General features: G+C 33.6%; 2 protein-coding genes and 1 long non-coding RNA gene across 3 annotated transcripts in view; all 3 read right to left on the bottom strand.

The window, feature by feature from the left end:
• Nucleotides 1-545: 545 nt before the first annotated feature.
• Nucleotides 546-14,346, bottom strand: part of LOC116001670 (ricin B-like lectin R40C1) — a 17,452-nt gene continuing 3,651 nt past the window's right edge. Inside the window, exon 2 of the mRNA XM_031241572.1 lies at nt 546-824. Coding sequence (XP_031097432.1) covers nt 690-824 — 135 coding nt within the window. The 3' untranslated portion in view covers nt 546-689. The remainder of the gene's footprint in view (nt 825-14,346) is intronic.
• On the bottom strand, nt 6,771-7,496 carry LOC116001672. Its single transcript, XR_004094266.1, has 2 exons — nt 7,391-7,496; nt 6,771-7,122 (listed from the first exon to the last, which is right to left on the bottom strand). It is a non-coding gene; the product is annotated as an uncharacterized LOC116001672 (long non-coding RNA).
• Nucleotides 8,133-9,037, bottom strand: LOC116001671 (ricin B-like lectin R40C1). Its single transcript, XM_031241573.1, has one exon. The coding sequence runs from the start codon at nt 8,944-8,946 to the stop codon at nt 8,353-8,355; it is 594 nt and encodes a 197-aa protein (XP_031097433.1). The 5' UTR covers nt 8,947-9,037; the 3' UTR covers nt 8,133-8,352.

The raw sequence follows: 14,346 nt of genomic DNA, 5'->3' as shown, positions 1-14,346 counted from the left end.
TCTCATGGGATCTACCTAACAAGAAAAAATAGTGCTGTTAAATTTTCAATTTAAATAACATCCAAAATAAATTTAGAACAAAAAGAACATCATGACTATGATAGCTTGATTATGTAATAACTTGATTAAATTGATCAGTTCATTGTATGATTATATTGCTTCAGACATCGTTGAGCCAGCCTTATCTCCTATGATGTTGTCCATGATGTTTTATTTGTTAAGAATTAATTATGACTAAATTATTTTACCTTCGTTTTCTTTTACGTTGGTAAATTTAAAGAAAACAAATAATTCAATTGTGCTGAGATGATTATATAATAGTGATTTATTTATTGTCAAAAGTAAACACTTATCACTACGTGCACTCAAAGTTGTACCTAGAAGCAAATTAATTGAAACATGGCACCAACGTATTGACCAAGTTGGTTATCACAATAGTGTTTGTTTTTGCAACCATTTTGCAGAGTCGAGCCCTGCATCTTATTATTAAAACCCGACTTTAACTATTAATTACTGATATTGAAGTTATACACGTAAACAATTAAAAAATTTAAAATACACACAACTAGTGTTTATAGGTCAAGGTGAGTGACAATATTTAATTTGTTGTTGTGACAAAATGACTATAGCCATTTATTTATTTGTAGCAACTTTTATTTTTTTGGTATGAAAATAAATGAGGGAGATGATCAATATGGAATGATCTTCCAACGTTGATTGTCCCCTCCGTTCCATTCCCACAGACCAATGGCAGTCCCATCTCGGACTCCCCCACGTTCTTTGGTAGCGCCGAATGCATCCATGTTCATGCCAATGTTGTTCACCATCCTAATTGCTTTATACTCGCCATTCCATGGTGGCTTTGTTCACCAGAGCGAAGCTGGGTAAGCCTATTGCATCCTTAACCTGGGTTCCCAACTTGTGTTCCTTGTACCAGTGCTGACGAGGGTTGGAGGGATTGGATGGGGCGAGAATGACCTTGTTGTCACGGATGGTGAGCGCATATTTGTGGTCAACCTGATAGGTAGGCTTTGGCTGATGATCTTGGTCGTGATGATAGTAGTGGTAGTGCCGGTGCTGGTGGTACTGATAATTGCGTTCATCTGTAGTGATGATTGTGGTGATCTCAAAATGATCAATCGGGACTAGCAACATTTTGGAGCAGTGTGCTATTGATGCCCAAGTTTCAAAACTGGCCTATTTTCGTCCTAGATTTTCAATGTCAATTAGTACCCCTGGTATATACACTAGTTGGAATACGGGTGCATGGGAACCAAATGAGGGCCAAGATGTGGTTTAATACTAAGATGAGTTTTTGAATTATTATTTTCTTGCTTAGGAGGTTTTGGTATGTGTCTTTGTCGGGGAAGAGTTTTGGTATCTCACTTGGTTGGGCAAGAGTTTTGGTATCCTTAATTACAATGCTTTTCATGGATATATTATAAATGGAACAGAGCAAATCAACCCGATAGAGCGAACTCGACCAACCTTGGAGTCCCGGTACCGAGCCTAGTGCTCGACCCCATTGGACGTGATCGAGCCCAAAACCGGCCCTTGGCCAAGCCCTATACTCGGTCATTGGGGTCAAGCCGTGTGCTCAGCCTTGGCCGGTGAGGTGTGGTGCATGGTCAAAATCGATTATAACTTCCCATCCGTTTCTCGTGGAGTAGTTAGGAACAAGTTTCGTATAAATTGTTGCTAATTATTTTGTCTTGTTAGGACATCATTCACTCTCTTGTAATAGCATACTCATCAAGTCTCTATAATACAAACTGTGTCTTTGTGACACACATATTCATGTCTTTATATTCATTATCTTTGTGTTTTACATATTCATTTAATTATATGGTTATTTGAGTTGGGCTATCCAGGTCAATTAAATCCATCGGCTTCTTTAATTTGGAACCTTTTTTTGTTTGTTTGTTTGCTTGTTGATGTTGTTTTGTTGTTATTTATATATTTAATGTAATGTATGAGATTTACTTAAATTTACTTGGATAAAATGTCTTTAGTTATAATTGATTACAAGTATATGTTTTATTGACAAAATAGATCTAGTGATGTCAATCGGGCCAACTTCTTCAGTTAGGGTGTATTTAATTTTTTTTTGTCGGATTTAAAATTCTTGACCCTAATTTTAAAACATCGGGATGTCAACAAGCGGACTCAACAAAAACTTTTGACGTTTCAAATTAATATTCTAAACTTAAATTTTAATAAACTAGTGCATTTATACCATTAAATATAAACTTATAGATCATTAATTCAGTCAATCTAAACCTCAATTTTCAAATTCTAACTAAAATTAGTAATATATTTACACTATAATACAATAATTATAATAATTTATTTATTTTCCATTATATATTTTCATAAAATTATTTTATTTAATTTTGTACACTAATAAAGAGTTAATGTCATAAGAGGTCCTCAATTATATTATTATTTTTTTCATGTTTAGTCCTAAGTTTTCAAGTTAACCACTCGTGATTCTTCAACTTTCAAATTTAAGCCATCGTGGTCCTTTTGTTAGTTCTAGCCCTTTAGGTCGTGTAAAGTAAGGACAAAGTTGTCATTTCAAAAGGACCACGGTTGGTTAATATTTGAACATTGAAGGACCACAACTAATTAAAATTTAAAAGTTGAAGTACTACAGGTGGTTAACTTGAAAGTTGAAGGATCACGAGTGCGCGTTTAACTTAAAAGTTTAGGACTAAACGTTGCAAACTACCATACTCATAGGATCCATATGACATTAACTCCAGTAATAAATTTCTTAATATATTTATTAAAATTTTATTTAAAAATATAATAAAAAATACTTGATCATGCTAGATCTAGTATTACCCTTTAGAACATGCTAGATCATAGCAAATGTTGGATTCAAAAGCTCAATAGAGAAGTTTTTCTTACTCATCTCTTTCTTTTGATTTCTCTTTATGCTTTCAAGTACTTGTTTAATATTGTGTATCTATTTTTATATTATGAGTAGCTAAGCCTTTTGAGACTAGGATTTGGTTTGATTTCTTGCTATTGATGCCTATATGAGTTGAATTGCCTAACGGGGATTATTTGGGTGTTCTAGGGTTAGTTGTGTGATTTGGGTTTGTTGTGAAATTGTGTATAATTATTGGATCCCAATTATATGCATGATTTGGAGTGCGTTTCTTGCTACGAGAGTAGAGTTTGTACACTAGCCACACATTCACACACTTGATGCCCAATACGAGAGTATTTCGGGTATTAAGGAGAATTTATTCTTTTTGTTCTTGTTTGGGAAACTTTAAGTTGAATTGCCATGAGAGTGGAGATCGAGGTGAGGTTGCCAATCCAAATAGCTACGAGAGTGGTATTTAGACACTTTTGCGCATCTCACTTACCATATGTCTTGTTTTAATCCCCTAATCTTTAGTAGAATAATTGACATCTTAGCTTGAATCAACCAAGTCCCGGTCCTTTGTTTTACTTGTCTAATTTGCCATTTGCTAAATTATATCAACCAAACTCATTAACGATAGGCCTAGCTTCTAAAAGAGTAGTAGTTTTAGCTTGTGCTTAAATCCACATAGCATCAATTCCTAACATTACAAGAGCCATCTCCAGTGGAACGATATCTAAACCATATACTGTAATTTGATACTTGATGAATACGTAAAAAACGTCCTTATTAATTTGCAAGTAAAAAATGAAAGCAAAATCATTTATAAGTGCATCTATTTTCACTTACAAGTGCAAGTAATTTATCTTGTTAACATTCATGCATCCAGGTGCACCTAATTATAACGTTAGGTGCAACTAATTATAACATTATGTGCACTTAGTATTGATGCTCAGTGTACATTTTACTTGCACATGTAATACATTTTACTTGCACTCGTAATACAATTTACTTGCACATGTAATATATTTTACTTGCACTCGTAATACAATTTACTTGCACTTTAGTTCACTATATGAAACTGCTATTTGCACTTGTAACACATTTTACTAGTACTTCGATGTTCAATTATTTACGAAAATGCTACCGCATTTTTTTTAAATCAATGTTTCTCATCCGTTAGATCTTGACACATGGACGGATGACATGCGTTCTCATTTCTTTCCTGGGCGAGCAGTTCGCACATGAACACACTCATCTCTCTCTCTCTCTCTCTCTCTCTATATATATATATATATATATATATATATATATATATAAATCATAATCAGGTGTGGTCATCCCTTAACGTGCGAACAGTGCGGCCACACCACTATATATACAAATATACACCACTCAATGTTAGAAAATGTGATGAGCACAAATGATGAGTGTAAAAAGGGTGTAATGTCGTTCCGCTGAGGATTGGTGTTATGGCACGTAACTGTGTGAATTACCAAGCACTACAGTATATGAATTTATAGAATCCAAGCAACAAAGATTGAAGGATGTAAAAGAAAGCAATTGATTCAGGTGTAAAGTGTATGATAAAAGTATGGGCCAGATTAGGGGATTGTAACCTTGATGTTCTAACAAACTCAGGATTAGGGAAAGAATAATTAACCAAGGGATATATGGGCAATGCACAAAAGAATTCTACTCAGCTACTTTTGTAATCAATAAGAGAATTAGGCTAAGATTGCCCCACTGTCGTGATGCATCAATCATAACTTTAAGCACCTAAGCATTGTAAGCCCCCAATATTACCTCTACTTTCATAGCAGGAAAATTAGGTTGAAATTGGTAAGGCTCGAGGTCTCCATCCAACTGTCGTTGTAATGAATTCCTCTCCTAGACTAGCAATTAATTATGGCCACAAACCAGACCAATAACTAGTGCAAAGAAATCCCCAAATCAACATAAACCCTAGGTAAAAGATTCAATCCCTTTATGCAATTAATCATAATTTGAACATCAAGATTAACAATGGATCCCTAATCCAAACCCATAAACGAATTACTCCCGCATGATTAAAGTAAACAAAGCAAAGCAATAATAAATAACCATAAACATTGCAAGAAATAAAAGGGAAGAGAAACTTTAACTGATAAAGAACAAATCCAACTTCAATCCAAGATTCCAAGCTTGAAATTAAATAATCTAATGTATAACTAATCTAAACTATGCTAGGGAAATATAAAGAGAAGAGGAAAATAAACTAAAACTAACTAGGGTTCAAAACTCTATAAGGAACCTCCAGAATATATAGGAGATAGATGTGCTTTGGGCCCATGAAACAACTTCCAATTCTTTTCCAATTCTTATTCTTGTTTCATATTCTTTCTTGGTAATTTCATTTTCTTCCAAAACTTGTCCAAACTGCTCCAAAATTCTTCCTTTGCTGCTCCTTGTGGATAATTCAACCCTTTGGGACAATATAACACACAAACAATTCTTAATTTCATTAGGATAAAGAAAATAAGCATCAAAACAACTAAAATAATGGGTGAATTATTGTACAAAATAGTAGATATCAAAATGCACCACAAAAATATGCATCATTACGTACGTATCACCAAAAAACACACCACTAGGTATTCAAATATACAGCACACAGTGTTAGCAAATGCACCATTAAGGCAGGGGAGTTATGATGCATTATTTTGGGGATGTGGTGTGTTTTTTGGTGTTTTTGTGTATTTTCATTGTGGTTCGTTTTCTAACATTGAGTGGTGCGAACCGCACGGGAAGGCGCAACCACATTTGAACAGATTTCTATATATATGTGTGTGTGTTTGTGTGTTCTCAATCAGGTGAGAACCATGAATTACTAGGTGAGAACATGCGGACAAATCCAAACCACTGATCGATCTTGTAGATCTAACAGTTCAAAATAAACAAAACTTCATAATATTTATGAAAAAGATCTCGCTCAATTTAAAAATTTGTAATATTTACGAAAATGGCTCAGGCTATCGGACTAGCTTGTTCAAGTCATTGGACTTATTGAGTTGATTTTGTTATTGGGTTAAATTTTTTCGGCTCCTCCTCAGATTATATTGACATCCCTGAGTAGATCTTTTTTGACATCCTTGAGTCCTCCTCCTCTTCAGATTATATTGACATCCCTGAGTAGATCTTTTTTGACATCCTTGAGTAAATCTATTTAACTTAGGATTTCTAAAAATCTCTGATTTCTACGGATGTAATATTTGTTTTACCAGTTGCAAAAGTGGTATAATGTAGGGAAATTTGTAAGGATAGTATTTTTTTTAATAGTTCTAACTCTTTGAAACTTGGTTAGAAGTATAACGAAATAAAGTTGTATAACTTGGTTAGAAGTATAACGAAATAAAGTTGTGTATGCGTACAATTTTGTTCACACAATAATAATATAATAATTTTTTTATTTTCATTATTTATTTTCATAAATAAATATTTTATTTAGTAATAATTTTATATTAATATATTTATTAAAATTTTACTTATAAATTTAATAAAAATACTAGAGATGTGATTAACCAAACATTTATATTGATTTTTTAACCAAGTCAAACAACTAATAGTGGTCAAATAAATCAAATTTGACTGATAAGCTAACTATTTTATCAAATATAGTCTAAATATTTTTTGTCTTCTCGAGTTAATCCATCGATTTCGAGCTAAGATTGACATCCATAATTAGGTGTTCACATTTCGTTATAGTATTTATCATTTAAAAAAAATGAAGTATGACACAGTTGAGAAAGAATGATGTCCCATGTACTAAAACAACATTCAACTTTGCAAATACTAGAAAATCAAACAGTCCACACGCTTATAATATATTCAACATACAAACATACAACACACATTAATTAAAATACACCCCGTTTATTAGGACCACATCTGTTGTTGTGACAAAATGACTAGAGCCATTTGTAGCAACATTTATTTCATATTATATATATGATAGATTGAGATTTGTGTGATGCACTATTTTTGTGACATGAAAATAGTGCATCATACAAATATTTCCATTTAACTACACTTATGGTAGCATGAACATGTCTGATGCTGACAGTTCCACTTGTAGCCACCCATTCCTTTGCACCACCCACCACAGTGCCCCGAGCAACCTCCATTCCCATTCCAAGAGTGGTGTGAAACACATCCGCCGCCACCACCGCCACCACCGCCATGGCGTGCTTCAACCATATGAGTTTCTGCATTCATATTATTCCATAACAATGTCAGCCATGGCTAACCACGTCACTCACATTCATTTATTAATTATTTTGAGTGACAAGAAAGACTCGCAATCACGTCTCGGGAGTGTGTACTGAATAAATCAAGTTTTATTGACCTTAACTTGGAAAGCTTGCAAAGGATCGCAAAGAGATAAACTAGTATAGAATGTTCATAGCTGACAATTGAATGAAATAAAAAGTATGAAAGTTGTTTTGAACAAAGAAATAGAGATCGAATACTCACCGTATGATGCAATGAGGATGAAGCAAAAGAGGAGAGCAACACAGGTCACTTTGTTGAATTGTGTAAGACCCATTCTTCTTCTTTGTTTCTTCTTTGTTTTTGTGTTTGAGAAAATTTAGGTTGTGAAGAGGGTATTTATAGGAAGATCAAACGGATTTGTGAAGATTTGTTGAATGGATCAAATAGTTTTTAAAAGCTTGGTCATTATGAAAGTGACGACAAATAGCAGGCTTGGCAAGAGGAAGGCTCTACGTGTTCTTTTTGACTTTTTTAGTCTTATTGAAAATATTTGTTTAGAGTTTAGATGTATAGGTGGTGTTACATTTGTTAGAAAATATTGTTAGCCTCCTGCCTCCGATCAAAAACTGTATGACAAGTATGCATGCATGTCGAAGCCGGTTACATCATACCTATTTATATATGATTGCTTCTGTTGATTGTTCAGACATCGTTCGTTGAGCCAGCCTTATCTCCTATGATTTTGTCCATGATGTTTTGTTTGTTAAGAATTAATTGACTAAATTATTTTACCTTCGTTTTCTTTTACGTTGGACAATTTAAGGAAATCAAATAATTCAATTGTGCTGAGATGATGTTTATTTATTGTCAAAAGCAAACACTTATCACTACATGTACTCAAAGTTATACTTAGTAGCAATTTGAAACATGGCGCCAAAGTGATGATCAAGTTGGTTAGCATAATAGTGTTTGTAGAGCAATTATAAATTGGAGAGTCCAGTCCTACATCATACTATTGAAACATGACTTTAACTATTACATACTGATATAACTCTGAAGTTATGCATGTAGACAATTTAAAATACACACAAGGTTTGTAGGTCAAGGGAGAGGGACAATATTTAATTTGTTGGTGTGACAAATTAAAATGACTATAGCCATTTATTTGTAGCAACATTTATTAATTTTGTGGTATATGAAAATAAATATAATGAGGGAGATGATCAATAGGGAATGATCTTCCAACGTTGATTGTCTCCTCCGTTCCATTCCCACAGACCAATGGCAGTCCCATCTCGGACTCCCCCACGTTCTTTGGTAGCGCCGTATGCATCCATGTTCATGCCAATGTTGTTCACCATCCTAATTGCTTTATACTCGCCATTATCATCCTTGATACAAGCCTCACTCCACAATATGGAATGGTCAACCCCATCATCATTAGCCTCATACTTCACTACCTTTACTGGTTGAGCCCCGGCAACGCCGTGTTGGATGGCTTCCCCGGTAGCTTTGTTCACTAGAGCAAAGCTGGGTAAGCCTATTGCATCCTTAACCTGGGTCCCGAACTTGTGTTCCTTGTACCAGTGTTGACGAGGGTTGGAAGGATCGGATGGGGCGAGAATGACATTGTTGTCACGGATGGTGAGCGCATATTTGTGGTCTGCTCGGCAATAAACCTGATAGGTAGGTTTCCCCTGACGATCTTGGTCGTGATGATAGTAGTGGTGGTGTCGATGTTGGTGGTACTGGTAACTGCGTTCATCTGTAGTGATGATGGTGGCGATCTCAGAATGATCAATCGGGACTAGCGACATTTTGGAGCAGTATACTATTGATGGTCAAGTTTCAAAACTTGCCTATTTTCGTCCTAGATTTTCAATGTCAATTACCCTGGTATATACACTAGTTGGATTATGGATGCATGGGAACCAAATAAGGGCCAAGGTGTGCTTTAATACTAAGATGTGTTTTTGAATTATTATTTTCTTGCTTAGGTGGTTTTGGTATGTGTCTTTGTCGGGGAAGAGTTTTGGTATCTCACTTGGTTGGGCAAGAGTTTTGGTATCCTTAATTATAATGCTTCTCATGGATATATTATTAATGGAATCAAGCATATCAACTCGATGAAGCGCATCCGACCAACCTTGGAGTCATGGGGCCGAGTTCAATGCTCGACCCCGGTGGATAAGGCTGTGCCCAGTGCTCGGCCACCGAGGTCAAGCCTGTGCTCGTCCTCGGCTAATGAGGTGTGGTGCATGGTCAAAATCGATTATAACCTTCCATCCATTTGAGTAGTTAGGACTTAGGAGCAAGTTGGGTATAAACGGTTGCTAATTGTCTCTTTAAGACATCATTCACTCTCTTGTAATAGCATTATATTACTCAAGTCTTAATACAAACTTTGTCTCCTTGACCAATATTCTTATCTTTATATTCATTATCTTTGTCTTGGACATATTCAATTCATTTAATTATCGGGTTATTTGAGTTGGGCTACCTGGGTCAATTTAATCCATCAACTTCTTTAATTTGGATTTTTTTTTTCTTTTTTTAGTTTGGTTTGGTTTGGTTTTGTTTTGTTTTTGTTTGTTTGCTTTTTTTTTTTTGTTTTTTTTTTGTTTTTAATGTAATGTTATGAGATTTACTTAAATTCACTTGCATAAAATGTCTTTAGTTATAATTGATCACAATTATATGTTTTATTCACGGAGTAGATCTTGCAATGTCAATCGGGCCAACCTGTTCGGTTAGGGTTTATTTATTTATTTTTTGTCAAATTTAAAAATTTTGGCCCTAATTCTAAATATCCGGATGCCAGATTTATCAGGCAGACTCAACAAAAACTTTTGACGTTTTCAAATTAATATTCTAAATTTTCAATTTTAATAAACTAGTGCATTTATACCAATAAATATAAACTTATAGAACATTAATTAAGCCAATCTAAACCTCAAATTTCAAATTCTAACTAAAAATTAGTAATATATTTACACTATAATACAGTAATTATAATAATTTATTTATTTTCCATTATTTATTTTCATAAAATTATTTTATTTAATTTTGTACACTAATAAAGAGTTAATGTCATAAGAGGTCCTCAAATATAGTAATTTTTTCATGTTTAGTCCTAAGCTTTCAAGTTAACCACTCGTGGTTCTTCAATTTTCAAATTTAAGCCATCGTGGTCGACCTTTTGTTAGTTTTAGCCCTTTAGGTCGTGTAAAGTAAGGACAAAGTCGTCATTTCAAAAGGACCATAGTTGGTTAATATTTGAACGTTGAAGGGCCACAATTAGTTAAAATTTAAAAGTTGAAGTACTATAGGTGGTTAACTTGAAAGTTGAAGGATCATGAGCGCGCGTTTAACTTAAAAGTTTAGGACTAAACGTTACAAACAACCATATTCATAGGATCCATATGACATTAACTTCAGTAATAAATTTTTTAATATATTTATTAAAATTTCATTTAAAAATATAATAAAAAAAATTACAAAGACCTTGTGGTCTAGTGGCACCCGGTGTCCCGGGTTACACTCTCACATGGATGATGGGAGTGGGTTCGAGCCATTGTAACAGAGTCAGTAGTACTCAAAAAAAAAAAAGAAAAAAAATACTACAGATAAACTTCATGTATACTTTGCTCCACATTACTTTCGAAATAAAGAATAGTTTTAAGAGGCTCGTGCTATTAGGCTAACTCGTCAAGGCGACCAAGCTTATCTAGTTGATTTTTTATTGCAATAAATTTTTTGCGACTCTAACTCTAATATTTTTTGATTTTATCGGCCAGTTCATAAAATTTAGGCTAAAATTGACATTCCTATGTAGATCTATATATCGTAGGATTTCTAACCATCTCCAATCTCCATGGATATAATAGTTGTTTTACCAGATGCAAAAGTGTTGGATGAAATCAAAACTTATAATGTAGGGAAATTTGTAGGGGTAGTTTTTTGTTTAGTTTTAACATTTGTAACTAATTCCATGAAACTTGTTGAAATTTTATAGAGCTAGTCTATCGATTTCAAGTTAAGATTGATCGACCTCCCTAATTAGGTGTTCGCATTTTGTAATAATATTTATCCTTTTTTTCTAAATTAAATATGGCAAACTTCAGAAAGTATATATGATGATATCTTTTGTACCAAAACAACATTAATTCAAATTTGTAAATACTAAGGGTGTATTTGGTTGGTGGGTTTAGGCATAAGGTATGAGTATTAAAGTGATTGTTATTGTTTGGTTGATAGGTTTTTAGAATACTACTATGGGTTTGAAATACCCCGTTAATTGGAAAATTCATACCCTAATAAAATAAGGGTTTCATTCTTCTTCCTCATTTCTTCTCTAACTATTAATTATCATTCACACATTCCACCCTACTACCAAACATACAAAATACTTTCACAAAAACCCATTATCCTTACCAAGTATTTGATACCATACCGACTCCGATTCACATGTGCGAAGCAAACACACCCTAAATACTCAAACACTACACACACGTAATATATTCAACATTCAAGTATACAACACACGTTAACTAAAATACACCGTACCGCATTTATTGGGGCAACATTTGTTGCTGTGGCAAAATGACTAGACCCATTTGTAGCAACATTTATTTCATATTATATATATGATAGATTGAGATTTGTGTGACGCATTATTTTTGTGGCATGAAAATAGTGCATCATACAAATATTTTCATTTAACACTTATGGTAACAGGTACATGTCTGTTGCTGACAAAACCACTTGTAGCCATCCTTGCTTCTGCACCACTTGTAACAGGGCTATGTATTTAGGTCATGAAGAGGGTATTTATAGGAAGATCAAATGGATTTGCAAAGATGTGTTGAATGGATCAAATAGTTTTTAAATGTTTTGTCATTTTGAAAGGGACAGCAGATAGCACTTTGCAGGGAAGACTATGTATTTTTTTTAGTTCTACTTCATATACTTTCAAATCTTACTCCTTTAATTTACTCTTTGATGTGATAGACATTGATAAATTATTTTTTTTATGTGGGTTTCATTACAAGTATCTATATCAAAATTTTGTGAGTGAGAGAAATTAAAGAGTAAAAATATGAAAATACTTTTTAAGTTTATAAGATGTATAGGTGTTATTTTTGTTAGAAAATATTTAATTTTAATCAATAATAAGTATTCTAAGTCCCCGATTCAAAAAGTGTATAATAATTGAAGTATGCATGCATGTCTATATATATATATATATAAATGAGTTTCCGTGCGGTTGACCTTCTTAGATGCGGTTGTGCGGTTGTTTTAGGTGTGCAATTTTCCTTCTTAAGGTGCGTGGTTTTCTTTCTTAATGTGCTTTGTTTTTCTTCTTAAGGTGCGTGATTTGTATGCTTAAGGTGCGTGAGTAGGGATGTCAATCTGGCCCGAACCCGATGGGCTAGCCCAAAACCGACAGGGCTATAGCCCGAACGGGTTAGCCCGATAAAAAATTAGCCCGATGAGCCCGAAATCGATTAGCCCGATAGCCCGATAGGACTAGCCCGAAATTAAATGGGCTAGCCCGATAGCCCGAACAATTAAAAAATATTATTTATTATAGGAGTGATGTGAAACATAATATACTTAATATTTATAGGTGAGTTCATCTTTAGTATTTTTTTATCACTAGGTACATTTTAAATAAAATTTTAATAAATATATAAATATAAATATATATTACATATAATAAATAAATAAATATATACATATTATAAATTATATATATATATTATAAATTATATATATATATAAATCCAAACTGGAAATTCTTTCCAGTGAATTCACTGGAATGAATTTCCAGTTTGGATATATATATATATATATATATATATATATTTATATTTATTAATTAATTAATTAATTAATTATATATAATATATATTTATTAAAATTTTATTTAAAAATGTACCTAGTAATAAAAAAAAAATACTAAAGATCAACTCACCTATAAATTGTTAATTTGTTATGTTGGTATTTTAATATTTAGATATTAGGTTTTGGATTTGAGTTATGTGATGTTTCATGCATAGTTATTACGACGCCCCGTTAAGTAGCGCCACCCCTTAACCGTCTTGTCGCCTAGGAAATGTTAAAATTTAGGGGTCTTAAACCGATCCGAACACAAAACCGAATTAAATTCGAATCGAAATCGAACCGTTGTAATTGCATTTGTTAAATTTTAATGTGCTAAATGCTCATCCGATTGACCCGTTCTAACGAATCTGGTTGACGACTTGACCCGTTTAATCGAATGTTAGTATTCATCTTCGATTTTAGTTCAAATAGTCTAACCCGCCCGATAAGCCCGACAACCCGAAGGTTAGGGTTAGGGCTAACCCGAATCCGAGATTAAAATAATAATTAACCGACAACCCGAACCCGATAAGTCCGACAACCCGACAGGGCTAGCCTGAAACCGATAGGGCTGGCCCGATTGACATCCCTATGCGTGAGTTGTTGAAACTTAAGGTGCGCCATTTTAAAACTTTAAGTGCGTGGTTTGTGTACTTATGGTGCGTCGGCCTAAAGTTTTAGATGCGCGTGGTTTGTGTTTTTAATGTGCTTTGTTTGTGTGCTTAAGATGTGTGATTTGTGTACTTAAAGTGCGCTATTGTAATGCTTAAGGTGCGTAACCGCACAACTGCACGGGAACCTTCCCCGCAGCTGAATCTTTCCCTATATAAAGTAAACACAAGATTAATTTTATAATGTTTTAGGATTTTAGTAAAGTAAACATAAGATTAATTTTATAATTATTGTAAACTTTTAATTTTGTAATATTTATAAATAAAACTGACCTCACCTTTTTTTTTTCTCTTATTATTCATTCACTCTCAACCGTTGATCTACCCAATTGTAAGTTTGTCTCCACATTTATTTTTTTGGGTTAAATGATCAAACTTTATTTTACTTTTTACATCTGACACTATTCTCATGGGATCTGCCTAACAAGAAAAAGTAGTGATGTTTAATTTTGAGTCATTTCCATTTTTGGTCCTACTGTTATTGGAGCATTGCCAATTTTAGTCCACTTCATTAATTTTTGCCACATTGTGACCAGTCTTATTTAGTCATTGCCACTTTTAGTCCACCGTTAAGATTTTCGTCGAATTGCCGTCCAAAATAGGAGTATTTTTGGTCTTTTCATGCTTTGGTCGTCTCCTTGACCCTTTGTAGTAATTTTC

Source organism: Ipomoea triloba, chromosome 13, assembly GCF_003576645.1.
Source record: "Ipomoea triloba cultivar NCNSP0323 chromosome 13, ASM357664v1".
NCBI lineage: Eukaryota > Viridiplantae > Streptophyta > Magnoliopsida > Solanales > Convolvulaceae > Ipomoea > Ipomoea triloba.
This window is presented reverse-complemented; position numbering and strand designations above follow the sequence as displayed.